General features: G+C 52.1%; 1 protein-coding gene across 20 annotated transcripts in view; it reads right to left on the reverse strand.

Moving 5' to 3' along the window:
• celf2 (cugbp, Elav-like family member 2) overlaps positions 1-19030 on the reverse strand; it is a 178190-nt gene that overhangs the window by 33351 nt on the left and 125809 nt on the right. For 12 of the 20 annotated variants that reach the window (XM_035427317.1, XM_035427313.1, XM_035427316.1 and 9 more), the window contains 4 exons: positions 15156-15204; positions 10929-11063; positions 6144-6223; positions 429-653 (listed from right to left, as the gene is read on the reverse strand). In XM_035427317.1, coding sequence (XP_035283208.1) covers positions 429-653; positions 6144-6223; positions 10929-11063; positions 15156-15204 — 489 coding nt within the window. The remainder of the gene's footprint in view (positions 1-428; positions 654-6143; positions 6224-10928; positions 11064-15155; positions 15205-19030) is intronic. The other 8 variants (XM_035427329.1, XM_035427330.1, XM_035427318.1 and 5 more) reach the window with 1 other exon arrangement.

The raw sequence follows: 19030 nt of genomic DNA on the forward strand, positions 1-19030 counted from the left end.
TTCTACAGGCTTTCTATAAACAAGCGTCTGGAAAAAAACACAGTGTTCTCAAGGCCAGCAGTGTCACTGTGGCAGAGCAGGAGCCGTTCCTTTATCACCAGGCCCCTGAAAGTGGGGAAACATCGCTACGGCCTGTAATACCAGCGCGTTTACACGCCAGTGAAAGGTTACACCCGAGAAAGGAAAGGGCAGTCCTGTGGACAGTGGCACCCATAATTAAAGGAAAAGTTACGCGTGTCTGTGCTGCTGTGTGTATAAACAGGTGTCAGAGAGGCTGGGGGTGGAGGGAGTGGAGGGGGGGGTGGGGGAGATGGGGGGCAGAAGAGTGGAGATTAGGGGGGATAGTGAGGGAGGGGGGCGGGGGGGTGGGTGGGGGGTATCGGGGGGGGTGCGGAGGCGGGGGCGGGGCTCAGCGGGCGGTGACTGACTGCGGCTGCTGCGACGGCTTGGTTGGCGGTAGGCGACGGGGCGACGGAGGCGGGGCTTCTTACTGCCAGATACTGCGGGGTGAGGCCGCCCAGGCCGGTCAGGTTGCCCCAGGTGGTGGCGCTGTTGAGCTGCTGCATCTGCTGGGCCAGCTGCTGCTGCAGGCGCCGCTGCTCCTTGTCCTTCTGCGTGTCGGCGAACTTCACCACGATGGGCGAGGAGCAGCCCTGCGGGGGGGGGGGGGGGGGGGGGGGGGGGGAGAGGGAGAGCGTCATCAGGTCCCGCGCACACGCACACACATGCACTCGTGCACAGGCACATGCACGCACGGACACACACACACGCGCGCGCACACACACACGCTCACACGTACAAACACATGCACACACGCACACACACTTGCACAGCTGTGCACACACGCTCACAGGTGTACACACACACACACACACACACACACACACACTCACGCACACGCACACAGTATCTGGGGAAAGGAAGGACTGATTCTCCATTTAATACACTCTCAACAACCCCAAAATTGAAATTCCGGCTTTGAATTCAATAGCAAAAAAAGAAGAAGAAGAAAAAAAAGAGGCACTGTGGATTTATTTCAGTGATTTCCTGATTTATAAAACTATTTCATCACCTCAATGAAATGGAGAGTGGGAATGGTCTGGCGCTGAGATCTAACGGCTAGCGTGCGCGCGGCTACGGCAACCGTCCTGCAACTTCCTCCTCGCCGCGCCTTCGCGGTTCCACGAGGCCGCTGGCGCCACGGCGTCGGACCCACGTCCTCGAGAACCCCGACTATCAGCGCGCGCGTCCATCGAGTGTTCAGTACGTGTTCAGCATGCGTGTGTGTGTGTGTGTGTGTGTGTGTGTGTGTCTGTTCAGCCCTTTTCAGGACTGGCGGTGCTCTACAACCTCGACGAAAACAGGCAGGAAAGGGGCGAGAACACACAGACACGAAAACACCAGGGGGTGTCCAATCTAACCCTAAAAGGGCCGGTGTGGGTGCGGGCTTTTGTTCCAGCCCAGCACTATGACACCTGATCCAGCTTAATTAGCTAATCATGGTCTTCAATCAAGAGCGCGATAATTAGAAACAGGTGTCGAAATGATCGGCTAAAGCAAAAACCTGCACCCACACCGGCCCCATTTTTCGGGGTAACACTGCACACCCCTGCCTGGCACAGAAAGGGTTGGTGTTCGGCTCGCTAATGCACAGCTCAGGATGCACGTTTGTGCTAAGCGCAGGCATAGTGCAGTCCACACCGCCGCACTGCATGCAGGGAACGCCCTGAACCACCACACGCAGCTCCTGCCTCGACTCCGTCGGCTCGTGGGGCCGACTGTCAAACACAGCTGCACCTGCCTTAATGTCATTTACCCACGGTGCATCTGCTGCCACCTCCATTATGCACGCACAGACAGGCATGAACGCACACACAACCGCACACTTAGACACACACACACGCGAAAAAAAGAACATGTATGCACACACACACACACACACACACGCAGACACACACACACACAAAAAAAAAAGAACATGCATGCACACACACACACACACACACAGACACACACAAGGTGCAACGAGTTCTTTCGGCGGGATCACAAGCCAGGGTAAATCTAGGGTTACACCGAAGGTTCCATTTCCACAAAATATCCTCTTGCACTTAACAGGCCTCCTCCCGGAATTAATCAAACTGTCAGCTACTCAGAGACGTGCAGATGGCACACATATATTATGTTTGCCCGGCTGTGTTGAGTCGCGGCGTAGATGGGCACACGCATCTGTGCGACGTGTGTGCAACAGGGAAGGCGCTGAAATGAATACGGGATTGGAAAGACTGATATCGAACTGTGCAGCGTACGTGCGCACTTCAAAACCCACCCTTATATGCACTTACAGCACCCACAGCAGCAGATGAAACGAAGTCATCGGCACCGTACAGTAGGCCACAGTTCAATTTACTAGGCCGTGTATTTTCGTCAGATTGCCCGAGTGGATTCAGGGCATTTTGAGATCAAAAAGTCACACATCGCTTCATCTGTGGGATCTGAGGGGAGAGAGAACCTTTGAGAGATCGATATCTGATGGAAAACTGCCCCCCCCCCCCACCCCCCCGTTGCACGCCAGCTTGCCCAGTATTCCCAGAATTCCCAATTCACTGAGGGGAATCCGATCCTACTGTCGTCAAGGGGCTTTCTGGGTCCGAGCGTCTCGGAGATGTTTATTCCATTTGTAAGAGTAATTTTCTTTTTTTTTCTCTTCTTCTTCCATTGAGTGACAAGGGGGGGGCGGAAAAAAAAAAAAAAAAAAAACAATCTGCTGGAGGTGCCAATCAAGGGGTCCCGCCTCGGCCTTGAGAGCGCCGCGAGACCGGCCTTCACTCCGTTAAATATCTCATTACATCTGCCGACACCCCTGAGATTGAAACGGGTCTGCGGCCTACGACTGCGGAGAACGCCGCCCCCGCCGCCGCCCCTTCCTCCTCCTCCTCCTCCCCAGCCCGAAACGCTCCCGACCCCACCCCGCTCCACACGCGGGTTCAACCCCCCCCCCCCCCCCCGCTACATTAATTACATTTATTTATTTCCACCGCCTCTCCATTTCGCAGCGGAGGAATTAAAAAGCACACTCCAGTTCACTCGCTAATCAATTCCTGTTCTGTTCAGTCTATCATTACCTGCCGCCGCACAAGGACAAGAAAAATATTGGTTTCACATTTCAGGTTTTTCAATCGCGTTCCGCTCGCTGACAGCGCGGCGTCTCCGGGGGGGGGGGGGCCTGCAGGCGGGGGGGGGGGGTCGAGACGTCGTTTTACCAGAGCCGCGGACGGTTAGCCGCTAACGAAACTGAGCGTGGCGCAAGCGCTTCGCGTCCGGCTCTTTGAGGACGTCGTCCTCTCGGAAAAAACCGCTCGAGAGCCTCGTCTGGAGAGGACGAGGCGGCCGGAGTGGGGGGGGGGTGGGGGGTGGGGTGGGGGGGCATCGCTTCGATGGCCGCCACGACCGCAGCTCGGTCGAACGGTTCGCCATCAGCCGAGCTCAAACGAGTCCGCTTTCACGCTGAACATTTCCGGCGGGCTGACTTTGCAAATGAGTCCGTCGAAGTTCTACACGGTCTGGAGAACCGCGTAATGCGTACGGTCGGGTTTTACTGCGGCACGGTCAAGCGCGTCGCCCCGTTAAATCTCCACGGGCTCCGAGTGAGTCAAACGGTTTTAAAAAAAGATGGCTAATTCTCTGAGACCCTAAAAGGGCCGGTGTGGGTGCAGGCTTTTGCATTACGTGGTCCCTTCTGCCGTGAGTGGAAGACTAATCCTGACCGCATACGTCCCGCTCCTCCTGAGCAGAACGCTTCGGAGAGCACGTACGTCATCCCAACTGACGCCTTCGCTAACGAGCATGACCGGGACTTCACCCTGCCCTCGTGCAAAAACACCCTGACCACCCTGTTCCATTACCAGGGCCAGTTTGCCAGGAGCCGGTACACAGCCGGTGTGGGTTAACCAAAAACACCGATCGCTAACGTGCCCAGTGCCGGGAGAATAACAGATGAAAGACCTCTGGTCACTGCGGGCCTTGGCTCCTGTCATTGGGCTGAACGAAGGTCCTACGGCTGGAATTTAGCCGTCCTAAAGGAACGCCAGCAGCAATTACAGCTCTTTCTGCGAGGTCAGCAGGTTAGGGGTTTGAAGAGGACGTCGGTTAAGATGCTCACGGTCGCAGGCGTTTCCCAGTACGCGCCACTGGCACTAACCTTCCCGCGGTGTCTCGGCGAACCCGCCATGTCATACCTAACCGCTATTCTTAGCCCGCGTTCCTCCCATCCGCGAACACGACCGCCATTTGCAATCTCGCGAGGAAACGTCCAAAGGCCTTCGCAGCGTAGACGTCCTGCTGGAACGCACGCTACTGCAGACGCCCCCCCCCGCCCCCCGCCCCGCCGCTACGGTAAAACGGCCTCACGTGTATCGAAGGTAAAAACAGAAACGAGGTCAACAAAATGGGCCGACTGCTCGCTTGTTCGCGGGGAGCGGAGGGCTAGTCCGCTTCATGACGGCGACGCCTTTGTGTCGAGTTCCACAGCCGCTCCGCTGCACGCCGCGTGCGGCCCGATTCGCCATGACGACGGGGGACGGCGAGGGTCGGCAAACGGGATACGACCGTTAACGAAAACGGCGGCGAATCAGACTTTGGCGGGGTTCCGTAAACAAAGCGGAGGGGAGCAGAAATGAAGTTGACCCAGTTTGGGCTTCTGGGAGTCGGCCAGGGTAAACACAGCGGCTCGATCAAACAAACAGGGGGCCCCATGTGCACCATTCACTCCCCGCACCCCCACCCCACCCCCCGCCCAATCTGACCCCACGGCTGCTGTCATTTCCATTTTCAATATCTCCTCATTTTCTTCTCTTTTCAACACTGGCCCTCGTCCAAAAAATCAGGACTAAACAGGACATCTAAAATGGCTCTAATGGAAAGAGAAAAAAAAAAAACCTCGCCAATAACCACATGTCACTCACAAACATCCATCCCCAGACACATAGCTTTTTATTTATTTTTAAATTGCTAATGGGTTACATAAAAAGTACAGGCCACCTCCTTGCCCTCCCGCCAAAGCAGTTTATTCCAGACTGAAAAGGACAAATGAAGCCATCCCGTGCAATTTTCTGCTTTATAACTTCTGACGACAGCAACAACGCAGACACGGCGAGTGCGTAAAGCAGAACTGCTGGGGGGGGGGGGCGTGATGAGCGAGATTCGGCTTTAGCGCGGACGTGGGACACGATGGCGCCGTTTTTACGGCCTCCCGCTCGCACACACACGCACGCACACACACACACGCACGCACACACACACGCGCGCACGCGGGACACAGCTGTGTGGCAGTCAGTAATGAGCGACCTGAAAAAGAGAAGGGGGGGGGGGGGCCCTGATTTTGCGAACGAGGGCCTGCTCGGGTGAGGGCTGAGGACACGGTGGCTGAGTGTGCGGGACGGGGGGACGGGACGGGACGGGGCGGGACGGCGTATCGTTCGAAAGGACGCGCCACGGAAGGCCAAAACCCACTCGAGGAAGCCATCAAAGGTGACATTTTGACTTGCGTCAAGCGGGGGGACTCCAGCAAAGACTTTATTGCTCTATCGAGGAACACAGGAAACATTTCCAGAGGCCTGCTGGCACTGGCTGGAGGTTGTCTGGCTTTAAAGTCACCTTCCAGTGTCTCTGGCAGGGGTCCCGCTTCATCTGAGGCACAGCCGCTGCAGCCAAGGCTCGTCTTATCTGACGCCGGCTCTTAAAAACCATGTCCTGCCCCTTTCAAGAGGAACGGAGTCCCTTCTACTCTCATCTCACGGTTTTTGTTTTTTGTGACTGTTGTGTAAGTATTCAGAGCCATTTTTTTTTTTAGTTGCGTGTGTGTTTTACCCCCCCCCCCCTCCTCCCCCTCCCCCTCACCCCCACTTTCAATTTCAGCAAAAAGAATGTAGCTGTGACATTTCCCAAGTGACTCCACCACACAGAAACATCAGCAGAGGAGGAAGCAGGAGAGAGAGAGAGGGAGAGAGGGAGAAAGAGAGAAAGAGAGGGGGAAAAGAGAGAGAGAGAGAGCGAGCAGGAGAAGAGTCAGAGAGAGAGAGAGGGAGAAAGAGAGAAAGAGAGAGAGAGAGAGAGGGAGGAAAAAAGAGGGCAGAATGATACAGTACCTCCATGGTCTGTGACTGGTGCATGGCTTTGATTGCATTCTGTGCCATAGCCCTGGTAGAAAACGTGACAAACGCACAGCCTGCAGGGGGGACAACGGGAGAGGAGGAGCGGGAGGAGGAGAGACCAGAGAAAACAAAACAAGACAAAAGGGTTGGACAACTCGTTATAAACCCAAAAAACAGAGATTCTACAGTCAACGCTCCACAGGACGACATTTTTTTTTTTTTTTAACTCGGCAGCGAGCACACGGAGAGTCAGAACGACATCAACCACAGGAAACATCTGCTTTTTTTGGTTTTTTTTTTTTCATTCACAGCCCAGGACTTGTTAATCTAGAAGCTTCAGACGTGAGACTTTTTTTTTTTTTTTTTTTGGAAACACCATGGGGTGTGAGGGTGGGTCTGGATATTGAATGGGGGGGGTTGAGGGGGTGGGGGTTGGGGGGTTAAAACGCTCCCCCTCTCTCACACGCGGGACTTCGCGGGGCTCGGTTACGGCTGATGGAGGGGCCGCCGGTCCGCCGGTGCGACGGGAGCGCGGGAGACTCGGATTAGCATTTATATTCGTCCGCTCAGCCGTCCGCGTCCCGTACGGAGACCCCCCCCCCTCCCCGGACCCCCCCGGACCCCGCGTCCGTCACCGCCGGGGCGCAGGAGCCTCGGCTCTCCGTAATGATGACAAACGGTCCCCGGCGGGTTCCGGGGGGTTCCGGGGGGGGGGGGGGGGGGGCACCGCGGTCTGCGTGCGGCTAAAACGGAAACGGCAGCTCGGTTCGCAGACCGTGGACAAACTGCGTAAAAAGGCGCCGTTGCGTCTCTAAGGGGGGTGGGGGGGGGGGGGGTCGTTTCTGTGTAATCTCAGCCTCCCCCCCTGATGGAAAATGACTTTTCTCCCCTCCGATGGACAGAGTCACAATTACGCGGATCTGTTTTTGTCGTTAATACAGGATCAGATCCGGCTCTTTTTTTTTTTTTTGTGCTTAAGGTCCGTTGACTACGCCGGCGTTGTGAGAGAAGGGTGGAGTTCCCCCCCCCAGTTTCTTTCATCCCCGCTATAACCCGTTTAGCGGTTCAAGGGATGATTACAAGAAACAAAAATATGGAAGGAACCTGCAAAGCGTTTCAACCCCCCAGGCTGAGCAAGGGCAGCAGGGAACACACAGACACTTTATTAAGAGATCAGTCTGATCAGCCCCACGTGAAGGAGATGGAATTTACCAGATTATCAAGTCATGACTGCAGTGACATCTGATTCACAGAGCAGACGTACGGACAGACAGTGACAGAGAGAGAGAGAAAGAGAGAGAGAAAGACAAGGGGAGAGAAAAAGGCCGAGAGAGAGGTGGGAGAGGGGGGGAGAGAAAAAAAGAGAATGAAAGTGTAAGAGACCAACAGGATTGTCAGAGGGATTGTGTAATAGAGCACAGAGAGAGAAAGAGAGAGAAAGAGGGAGAGAGAGAAGCTCCCTGTCATTATCACAAGTGCTATCATTGACCTGCGAGTTTCAAGGTTTCACAGTTGTTCACCTTCCCTCTCTTAAAGGAGGAACGCTAAAAGTTCTCCAGCCTGTGGGCTGCTTGCTGGGGATTGGCTGGGCGCTCATTATGTCATTATGCACAGCCTCCTCCAGGAGTTCACAGACGAGGTCGGTTACTGCGCACCATTTCAACAGCAAAACGGCAAGAATACCGGCCTCGTCCTGGCCTGTTTAACACAGCCACGGCCACAGCAAGCAAGCGAAAGAAAAGCGAAATAAATTCATTATCAAGCAAAACATCATAAATAACCATTTTTGACTAGAAAATTGACAAAAAAAAATGTCATGTAGATTTGCCGTGTCATTTAAAAAATAAAAAAAAATAGTTGATAAACACTGAATTCCACTTTCGGTAGTTCGGCATTGTTAAAATGACCCAGATGTGACTTCTCTTTAGAAAAGTAATGAAAACTCATCTCTCCGTGAGGTGACCCATTTGTCAGACTTTGGGAGCGCAGTGTTCAGATTCCCGGTCCTCACTCGCTCTCCCCGCACAGCGCAGTAAGAGCGCGAGTTCAGAGAGGCGGGAGGCTGCTTTGCGTTTCGCCCGAAGGAAGAAAAACATGTATTCTCTCTGAATTTCTTACGATGCCAGCCTCTCTCTCTCTCTCATTCTCTCTCTCTCTTTGTCCCTTTCCTACAGGGACCTGATACAGAACAGTCACTGCATTATAGTGCGTGGAGTAGATTAATAAAACACGTCCACAGAGGGCACAGTAATTTACTCTCATCAAAAAAAATAAAAAAAAATTGTATAAATAAATTTTTTAAAAAGTCCAACTACTTTGGTAATTTGGTGGCTAGACGACGGAGATACGGCTAAAAATACGGCAGTCCGCATTCTGTCGTCATGTGCCGGGGAGAGCAGTCCTTTAAAGAAAGTAGGGTAGCTCCCTGGGCTCCGGCTTCCACGCGCGGTGCGCTCCATATTTTATTAATAGCCGGCTGGGCGCAGCGCTGGGGCTGGGCTGGGCTGAGCGATGCCGCTGCTTAGCGCCAGGCAGAGCGCTACCCGCGGCTTCGGGGGCGCGCGGATGAGCGGGAGGCCTACTTGAAGACCCATTTATCAGCACCTGAGAGCAGCGCTGCATCCTCCTGCAGCCACTCCTTAGACTTTCTTCTTCTTCAGTTTTTTTTTTTGTTTGTTGCTATTTTAGACGAGCGCATTTCCACCCAGTCAGATTTCTGTAAATAACTCTCTCTCTCTCTCTCTCTCTCTCTCTGTCTCTCTCTCTGTCTCTCTCTCTCTGTGTAAATTCTCGGAACGCGGATGGCTTATTGGATCTTGTGTACGGCTGAAATATTAATTCGGGACTTGAAGAGCGTGATGGAGGAAGAAGCGAGAGGAATCTGGAAAGATGGAGGACGCAGCGGGAGAGAGCGGCTGCTCGGAACAGGGGCGGGCCCAAGGAACAGAGAGGCTGCTGGGAAGTCGGAGGACTGACACACTGGTAGGTTGCGCCTACAGAGCGGTGGTAAGTCTGCTCAGATAGATACGTTAAGAGAGAAGAGTCAACGAAAAAGACAACATATACAACACGACAAAATCAACAGAATCAACCAAATGACAGTAGAAGAGACACCAACTCTACCTTGTGTTGGAAGAGAGGACAGACAGGACATTTAGATATCTGCACATTTTGTTTTTCACTGAAATGTTAGAAGTATGAGGAGGCCATTGACCATTGGGCAGTTCCTGTCTTGTTTGTCAGTGCTTATAAACAGCAACTGGGTTGTTATGAAGACTAAATCCACCCATTCGTCTCCGGGAGGACATCCTCAGCACTGCCACCTGCTGGACGGAGGGAAGACCTGCAGCGTGGGGCTGCCATGGCGTCGCAACACCTCAGGTGGCCCAAACTAAAGATGGGGAGGAAGAAAGACAACCTGCCCAGGCCTTATAAAAGCCCAAAAGCACAAAAGCCTCCTTCTTCTTAAGAGCTTCTCTTGGAAAACATTTTTTTTTTAAATTTCAGCACAACAGTGGGTGGTTAAGCACAAGACACAGCTAATGGCCTGAACTCAACCCGCCTATTATTTATTCATTTTTCAACAAAGAGTTTTTGAGCGAGGGAGGGAGGGAGACTAGCCGCCGTTCCAAATTAGAAACTGAAAGCACTAAAGAGAGAGAGAGAGAGAGAGAGAGAGAGAGAGAGACAACAAAAAGTGCAGAATAAGACTAAAACACAAGACACATCCAGAGGAGTTTTCCACCCAGCGGTCCTATGGAACAGTCACATCTTTTAGGTCAGTATCGTTCCACCTGGCGGTCAGAAGGGGAAGTCACATCTTTCGAGGTCAGATTCGTTTTCCCAGATTCGCTCGGGGAAGTGCGAGGTCTGGCCCGGGTTCGTTTGCGACTCCACCGTGCCCGGTATCTGGTCCAGGACCATCTCACCTAACCCTAACCCTAACCCGGTACGCTGAAAGACACGAGGAGGAACTGATCCAGCGTCAGTGAGTGAGGGCAGCGTCCATCTTCATCACGAGGAGCAGAGTGACGGACTGCGTGTCACATGACAGGTAGCGGGCTGTAAGGAGAGCCAGCAGCTTTCTTCAACACAGACAGTCCAACTGCCCAAGAACGGTTTACTCTTGGACCTGAACGGACCAGGAATGGTTACTCTTGGACCTGAATGGACCAGGAACACATTTACTGAGCGTTCCTCCCTATTCACATGAAGAACCAGGCTAAATATGCCTGCAAATAGGCCTGTGATATTTATAACAAGGACGTTTCCAACATGGATATTATGGCTCTTCTAAAGGCTCGGTTGGAAGGAACCAGAAAAATAATCTGTGAACCGGTGTCGGTGTGTGTTTGTCTGCGAGTGCAAGAGAGAATGTGACAAGTAGGTTTTGCATGTGTGAGCCTAGTGTGTGTATTTACATATTTGTGTGTGCACACGTGAGTGAGTATTGTGCATGTGTGTGCGTGTGTGTGCGCGCATGTGTATATGTGTGTGTGTGTGCACACGTGAGTGAGTATTGTGCGTGTGTGTGTGTGTGCACACGTGAGTGAGTATTGTGCGTGTGTGTGCGTGTGTGTGTGCGTGTGCACACGTGAGTGAGTATTGTGCGTGTGTGCGTGTGTGTGTGCGTGTGACGAGTGTCATCCGGGGAGAGAAGTGGGACTGGTGCTCCGATTCTCTGCTCTGCGTTGCCATGGAATCCAGAGTAAGGGGGGCGCGGGTGGGGGGGTGAGGGGTGTGGGTGGGGGTGGCAGACGGACAGGGGCGCACGCTCACCTCTGCTCAGCCCGTCTGGTCCTCTCAGAATTCGGCACTCCTCGATCTGCCCGAACGCAGAGAACATCACTCTGATGTCGTTCTCGTTGCACTTCTTGGAGACCATTCCTATGAACAGTTTTCTGTCTTCCACCGCTGCGAGATAAGAAGAGAAATAATAATGAACAAGGGGGGGGGGGGGGAGGAGGGGGGAGGCCATTTTATCTGCTGGTTGTGATCAATCCCTGACACCACATCAGCCCTACTATTCCAAGTCTCAGTTCCCCTTTGTTCTCTTCCTCCTCCCCATTTCATTTTCTCTGTGTCCCCTCTCTCTCCCCCTCTCCCTTCCTCCTCTACACCTCCCACCCTGCTTTTCCTCTGTCCCCATCCCTCTTCCATGCCCGCTTTTGTCTTTTTTCAGCGTCCTCATCCCTCTCTTCTCTCACGCTTCTCGTTCTCTTTTTCCCACATCGTCCTCTCAGGGCCTTGTGTTTCTCTCCTCATCTCCCCTCCCTCGTTTTCCGTCTCTTCCTCTCTTTGTGCTTCGCCTCAGGCACTCGGGCACAATCTCAGAGAGTCCCCCCCCCCCCTCCTCTCCCCTCTCCCCAAAACATCAGCCCCGTTTCCCCCTTTTCCCAAACCATCCCAAAAACCGCACGCCTGCTACACACAGCACGGACGTCGAACCAGTACACAGAAAATCGCTCTCAACCCTGGGACCGTCGCAAGGACCGTAACAGAAATTTACCGAAAATTCCAGAAAAACTATGTCGTCTGAATATCGCAGTATCAGGTGCAATTCGCAGCATAGAATTTGAGGGTAAATATGACTAATGAAGTTTCAGCTCTTTTCCACCTTCTGTCTTGGAAAAAAAACTACACAGTAAATTGGGCAAGAAATGCAATGGGGCGACAATACAAACTATCAGCAAAATGATTAATGCAGGTTAACTGAAATACGATTATTGTGTTATTTGATCTAGAGCAGCAACTTTTCTTTTTCAATTTGTCTAGACATATCTTAAAGGTCCTACATACCGAATTAAATTTCATGACAAATACAATCCATGGTTAATGATTACATTTTTAACTGCCTGTGGCAGGCACTTTTTACTGAACTGCCTTCAAATTTGAAAAAACTCTTCATTTATGGACCAGTGTCTTCACACACCAAAGGGGACCATTTCCGGAACAAGTAAATCTGCTATATATTGGACTGCATAGTGAAATACAACATGGGTATGTACTGTTCTTCGTTATGCATGGCTCGTTTACAGTACCTCAAAAAGCTGAAGACAAATTGACAATAGGAAATCTTTCACCTATGGGAAATCCCCCCGCCCCCCCCCCACAAAGGGGTGGGATTCAAACACGCCACGTGTCATGAGTCATCTAAGGTGAGAAGCCCTGACTTCACAGAACGAAAATCAGGATGGCTGTTAGCCAATCGGATGCACGCTGTTCTCGTAGCCCCTCTTGTAATCTTTTAAAAATGTAATAATTCTAAATTCTGCAGCTAAATGGGCTCAATATCTCAGAGTCAAAATGCTTTTTAAGTCCTATTCACTTAATTGCTTTCTCCCATCTACGTCCCTAATTTTCCTGGAGTCATCTTCAGTATTTTTTTGTGAGCCCATTTGTGGAGTGCGTGAGAAAGGACAAATCTGACTGCAGTAGCGAGAGTGTGTGTGTGTGTGTGTGTGTGTGTGTGCGCATGAATGTGTGACTGCACTGAGCTCTGTGTGGGTGTGTGTGAGGGTGTCTATGTGTGACTGCACTGTGCTCTGTGTGTGTGTGTGTGTGTGTGAGGGTGTCTATGTGTGACTGCAGTGTGCTGTGTGTGTGTGCGTGCCTGAATACGTATGAATGCACTGTGCTGTGTGCGCGCGTGACTGTGCTGTGTGTGTGTGTGTGTGAGGGTGTGTGTGTGTGTGTGTGTGTGTGAGGGTGTGTGTGTGTGTGTGTGTGTGTGTGTGTGTGTGTGTGTGTGTGTGTGTGTGTGTGTGTGTGAGGGTGTGTGTGTGTGTGTGTGTGTGTGTGTGACTGCAGAGCTCGTGCCCTCCGACACATGGGATGTAACGCTAATCCAATTCACTTTAAATGAGGAAACTGTCAGCTCTTACCGAGAGGCAATGGAGATAAGCAGGCTGTTGCACTCTGGGAAATCAATAGCGCACTTGTTTATTTTGTTGTCTGAACTGTTTGCGCGTTTTAAACAAACCGTCCGGATATGCAAAAGACGGCGACCGTTTCAAAAGCTTTATCCCTCTGTACATACGCTGTATCACCTCCGAGGAAGACGTGGGGGGAGTTTTCCATAATTTCGGTTACGCGCAAACGGAAACTGCGCGGAAAGGAAACGCATCACCGTCGCGCTGAGCAAACACCTGCGCTCGGGCAAACCGTCGAAAAGGCAGAGGCAGTCTGTAAAAGACTCGGGAGGGTCCAGTCACTGACGGGCCCCGGCTTGCCGTGATCCGATAATGGTCTCGTAAGGGCGATCTCTGCACCACCTTTAATCCAGCAGGATGATAAATCAAGTGCCTACTGTCACGGCGTACACTGAGAGAACGGTAAGCATTTATCAGGGTTTTCTCCTCTGTAGCGAGACTGCGGTTCTCCATTTAGGCTGGGTTTTTATTTTTTACTTTTTTTTTAGACTGCGGAATTAAGACACGGTGTTAAACGTGTTGAGAGGCAGTAACACGGACAGGAAAAAAATAAAGAATCAGTCCTTGGATGGAGTGTTTGTCTTCAGAATGCATTCAGAAACGCTTCCTTATTGTACCTTCCCCTCAACAGTGGCCCTTTCAGTTTGACTCCCTGCCCCCCCCCCCCCCTTATGGTAACCTTGTGAATGAATGTCCCTCATAGCAAAACAGCGACGGCCCTGCAAACAGGCTCTCTACAGCGAGCCTCAAACACAACAGGCTCTGGGGAGACAAAGGTTACACAAAACAGGCGAGAAAGTCAATATTTAGCAGAAAAATTTGCCGTTTTGTTTGTCTTACTTGAGATGAAAGGTTTTTCAAACAACGCCTGCTTTCCAGTGCTAACTATTCAGCAGCACTGCGCTGTAGTCACCTGGATGCCTGGTGGCGGGGGGGGGGGGGACGGAGGGGGGGCTAGGACTCATTTTCTGGTTTGCTACGTGTTAGCGCTCGCACACGGCGCCTCGTCACAGGTTCCTCCGACTCGACAAAGCTCTCACTTCGAAGGGTTTGGTTTTACATTCCCCAGCCACGCCCCTCCTCCCTCCCCCCCCAAGCGCCCCCCCCCCACCCGCCCCGACCGCTTTTCGCTGAAAATGGCAGGCACGAGGAGGGAAGCGAGACGCTGAAAATGGTTTCCTCTCTCAGACGGATGCTGGGAGCTCCGGCGGCTAACAGAGCAGCTAGCTGCTAGCACGACGCGAATCTGCCCGTGCGCTGTGGGCTGCTATAAAGAGCAGAACCGCCTTTTAAACGGCCTTTTAGACAAAAACCCTCGGCCTTTTCGCTTCATACGCCTTCCCACCGCCGTCGCCCGCGCTAGAAGGTCCTCTCGTATGTGTGCGATGTCATCTTACGCAGTTTGGTGGGGGTGGGGGGCACTGGCAGTTGAGGCAATGGAAGGAGGACAAATTGGGTGCTCTGCCACATCTCCCCAGCTCTGTAGACTCTCACACGGGAATATTCCTTCATCTTCATTTGAGACGGAGCGTCGCGACGCCCTTGACCCTCTTTCACCGCGGTCGCGTTCGATGACACGCGCGCCGCGTCTCCCCGGGCGCCGCGGCCGCCGCCCATAACTGCCCCATCGCGGCTCCTTAGCGGGCGCTCCCCGCGACCGTTATTGATACGGATGGCTCGCCGCCGCTCCCTAAACGACTTCCAGCGCCGCCTCGAACGCCGCCGCACCTCCCCGCTGCCGACAGCCCGCGGGCGGCGTGCTCAAATTGGGGAATAAAAACGGGGGCGGGAGCCGTCGCTCGGGGGCTGTGGGGGGGAGGCGTGGGTCACCGGCGGGCGAAAAAGGGCTGAACTTTCCCTGACTCTGCCTGGCGCTTGATTAATTCATCCGGGCCCCTGCTCACGCGTGTCACACACACACACGCGGTCTCTCTAGCTACTCACGCCTTGAGGCCCTGTGGAGACGTCACCTCCCCCCCCCCCCCCCGCCCCACCCCTTCCCCCGGGGTTCGCTCGCTGGCCCCGCCCCCTCCGGTTCGCCACCGCGTTCTCAGGCTGCAGCAGCACCACTCACCGTTTGACTTCTCGCTGTCCGCAGGCTTCATCTGAATGGGATGATGCATCTGGAAGAGAAGGGGGGGGGGGGGGGGGGAGAACGCGCGTGTCAGGTGCTCTGTGGGTAAATGTGAGGAAACTCAATATGGCGAGCAAATAAACAGAGTGCAGTCGGGGTCGGCCGTCGCCTCTCCCAGGGTCCCTCTCTCTTTATCTGATGGGCTCACAGCCCCTGGGCAAGAATTCCACACAAACAACCCCCCCCCACCCCACCCCCACCCCCCACGCATTTCCCCTTATTGAAACGCCACCATGTGAACTCAGAAAAATAAATAAATAAACAAACAAACAAACAAACAGGTTTTTTAAGTTCCACATTAAACAGTTATGAGTCGAATGAAAAGATGAAGGCTTTTTTTTTTTTTTCGATTAGACTGGTGTTATTCCCGTCTGGAAGCGCTTGGGGTGGACGTCATCATGAAAGCCCCACCGTCTCGCTCGCCGGCTAAATTAGCCTTCGGGGTGGCACGTGGGCGTGCGAACGTATCGATCGGTCCTCTGATGCAAGGGAGGCAAGATCGGCGCGCGCCGCTGCCACGATCCACAGGCCTGTGGCCAGAATTAAGACTCATTTTTAAAGAGAGTTTACCAGCAGACACAATTGAGTCTTGAGTTTTAATACATTCTCCCCCCCCCACCCCCATTTATATGAAATATAACACAAACATGGGTTATATATACATATTACCCCACCTTATTTCCATTACCTTCTTTCACATCTTGTCCCATCTATCATTTCAATTCAATTCAGATGAGCTTTATTGACATTGACGTACCGTACACAGATACATATTGCCCAATCATGAGTACAGCATGCGTGTGTATGCGCACGTGTGTGTGTGTGTGTGTGTGTGTGTGTGTGTGCATGTGTGGTATTAATGTATGTTAGCTTCGTGTAATGTCAGATCCTATATTATATAATCTATCCTACATTTCCCTCACTACCTCTACAAAAAATGTCTACTTTCAGTTCCACATGTTAATTCTAGTGACAGAGGACTGCCCATCGCTGGTGCATTATGGGCTGGCCACTGCACTCTCACTAATTGCTACTTGGGATGCTGGTTTTTGATGCTGATTTACGAATCTGGGCCTTTTCTTTGTGCACTTACTGGACGTCGCTCTGAATAAGAGTGTCAGCTAAATGACTAAAATATAAAATGTAAATGTTACAAATAACCTTTTTTAAAAAAACATTTATCTGCAAATATAGATAATATATCATAATGATCTAATGCATAACTATATCACACTTATGCATTTATGAAAAATGATTTTCCCCCTGCAGTGCTCATTATCTAATTTAAGCTGCACAGGGAACATGTAAAAAACACACACCCACACACACACATTCAGTATTTAAACATTCAGCAACAGATCCTGTGGCAACAACTTCTTTTGTATTGGGTACGACTGGATACTACAGAATGCTAATTCATGCATTTTTGCCACAGACAATAATAATAGCGGTCAAACACAAACAAACAATCTGGTCTTGTCTCTGCAGTCGACTTAGGTGATGCCAATCAGGTCTGAGAGGGGAACAAGACACCCAAACCCTGTGGGAGGAACAGACACACGTAACAAGGCCACCTCTATACAAACATCGCTTCAGGGGAGCAGTTCCAGTCACAGACACTTTCAGAAAACAAGTGTGTGCGATACTCAGCCGGGCAGTGTGCATGGGTTTGAGACTGGGTAAGAGCTACATGCAGCCAGCCCCTCGCCACTGACCAGCCTTACCAAATCAAACTCAGCAAACAGCAAACCGATACAGCCAGCTCTGTACAAAATGTCTTCCATCATGGCCGAAAAAACAGGAGGCGTCGCACAACAACGGACGCGAGCGCGCTAACGATGTTCTTGTGCTAACGATGTTCTTGTGCTAACGTTGTTCTTGTGCTAACGTCGCTGGAGTGCTAACGTTGTTCGTGTGCTAACATTGCTGGAGTGCTAACGTTGTTCGTGTGCTAACGTCGCTGGAGTGCTAACGTTGCTGGAGTGCTAACGTTGCTGGAGTGCTAACGTTGTTCGTGTGCTAACGTCGCTGGAGTGCTAACGTTGCTGGAGTGCTAACGTTGCTGGAGTGCTAACGTTGTTCTTGTGCTAACGTTGCTGGAGTGCTAACGTTGTTCATGTGCTAACGTCGCTGGAGTGCTAATGTTGTTCGTGTGCTAACGTCACTGGAGTGCTAACGTTGTTCTTGTGCTAACGTTGCTGGAGTGCTAACGTTGTTCGTGTGCTAACGTCGCTCAAATGCTAACGTTGATGGAGTGCTAACGCCGCTCGAGTGCTAACATCGCTCGAGTGCTAACATCGCTTGAGCGTAGACGCGCGAGTAAACGTACACTTCTGGACGCAGACCGCCAAGGAATTTGGGAAGTCTTGTTAGCGGTAACCGTACGATAAAAAAAGAACACATCACATCCTGACACCCTGGTGTTAGCAAAAAAAATAAAAATAAAAATGTCAGGGGAAAAGGCGGATGTCGTCCGCTCCCGCTCTCGGACCGCCTCTGTCTCTGTAATTATGTCGACGCTCGCCTGATCCGCCGCGAATAAGAATGGCGGTAATTCTCCGAATCTACGCAAGTATCAATCATCCCTCCCTGATTCATACAATAAAGCCAGAGTGCAGAGGAGGACAGCACCCACCCCCCCAACCCCCCTGCACCAGCCCCCCCCCCCCCGTCCCCCTAACCTCCCACACCCCCCACCCCTACCCCCGCCCCACAGAGAAAAGCAGGCATCAGAAGGAGAAGGGGTGAGATTAAGGTTCCTTTGTCTGATGGACTTGCTGGGAGTGTACCCCCTGAGCCAATCACAGCTCTGCCGGGGCATCCTGGCTGGCCCTCCAATCACAGCAACCAGAGGGCTTTGATCTTCCGCCCGACACAAACTCCACAAAACAAAAAATAAATAAATAAAAATTAAAACAAGTCCAACATCAATCGCCCTTCCCACCCGACACCCACTCGTCTAAGCCTGTGGCTAACTTTTACAAAAGATTGAAATCCGTGAACTTCTGACCGTTCGCAATAAAACACAAGCGGCACTTTCTCTGAAGCCCAGAATGACTTTAGCGTGAGAAAGGTTGAGGTGTCCAGCGAGCTCGCCCGTCTGTCCAAAGGCCCCGGTCGCTAACGCTAACGCTAATTACGACCGGCGCATTCTCTCCACGTCCCCTTTCGCCTAAAAAAAGACGTGCGTCGTGCGTCCCGGCTAGACCTCTCCGTAAATACTGAAGCGTTTCCGTGACGGCAAACGTTGGGGGGAGAGAAAAGGATTGTGGGTAACGGCTTCAGAAACTCCACGGGCAGTAAATCAATGGCAGGCTATCGTTTAACAGCCCTGGGCCCGTTAAGCCATCTGTGCTAATCGCTATCGGAGGACGGGGGGATTAATTAACATTTAATCATGACTGATCAATTTGTCGTTATCAGCGGCTACCCGGGATTATATAATATACGTCTAAACTATGACCTTTGAGTGTCCATAAAAACTTCTTTCGAATTGCCAATTACTTGGAACAAATGGCTCCGTTTTGTCAGCCTATTCCTTGGCGTGATTAAAAACTCCCTCCGAAACGCTTTCCCAGAAGCCTTCAGTTCGTAACAAACAAATTAGGCAAAAAGGCCATCCGTCGGTTTATCCGGTGTCTAACTTCTCATTTGGCTGCCACGCCCCGGTGGGGCGATTTTCGCCGTGAGGAGACATCGTTACGAGCGCCTCCCACGTGCGACAGCTTTTAAGTGACGGTCGCCCCGGTACACAGCCCAGCACGACACGGTCACCGGTCGCGAATCGATCGCAAGTCGGGACGCTTGTGCAGGCC

This window comes from Anguilla anguilla, chromosome 7 (genome assembly GCF_013347855.1).
Source record: "Anguilla anguilla isolate fAngAng1 chromosome 7, fAngAng1.pri, whole genome shotgun sequence".
In the NCBI taxonomy this organism is placed as follows: Eukaryota; Metazoa; Chordata; class Actinopteri; order Anguilliformes; family Anguillidae; genus Anguilla; species Anguilla anguilla.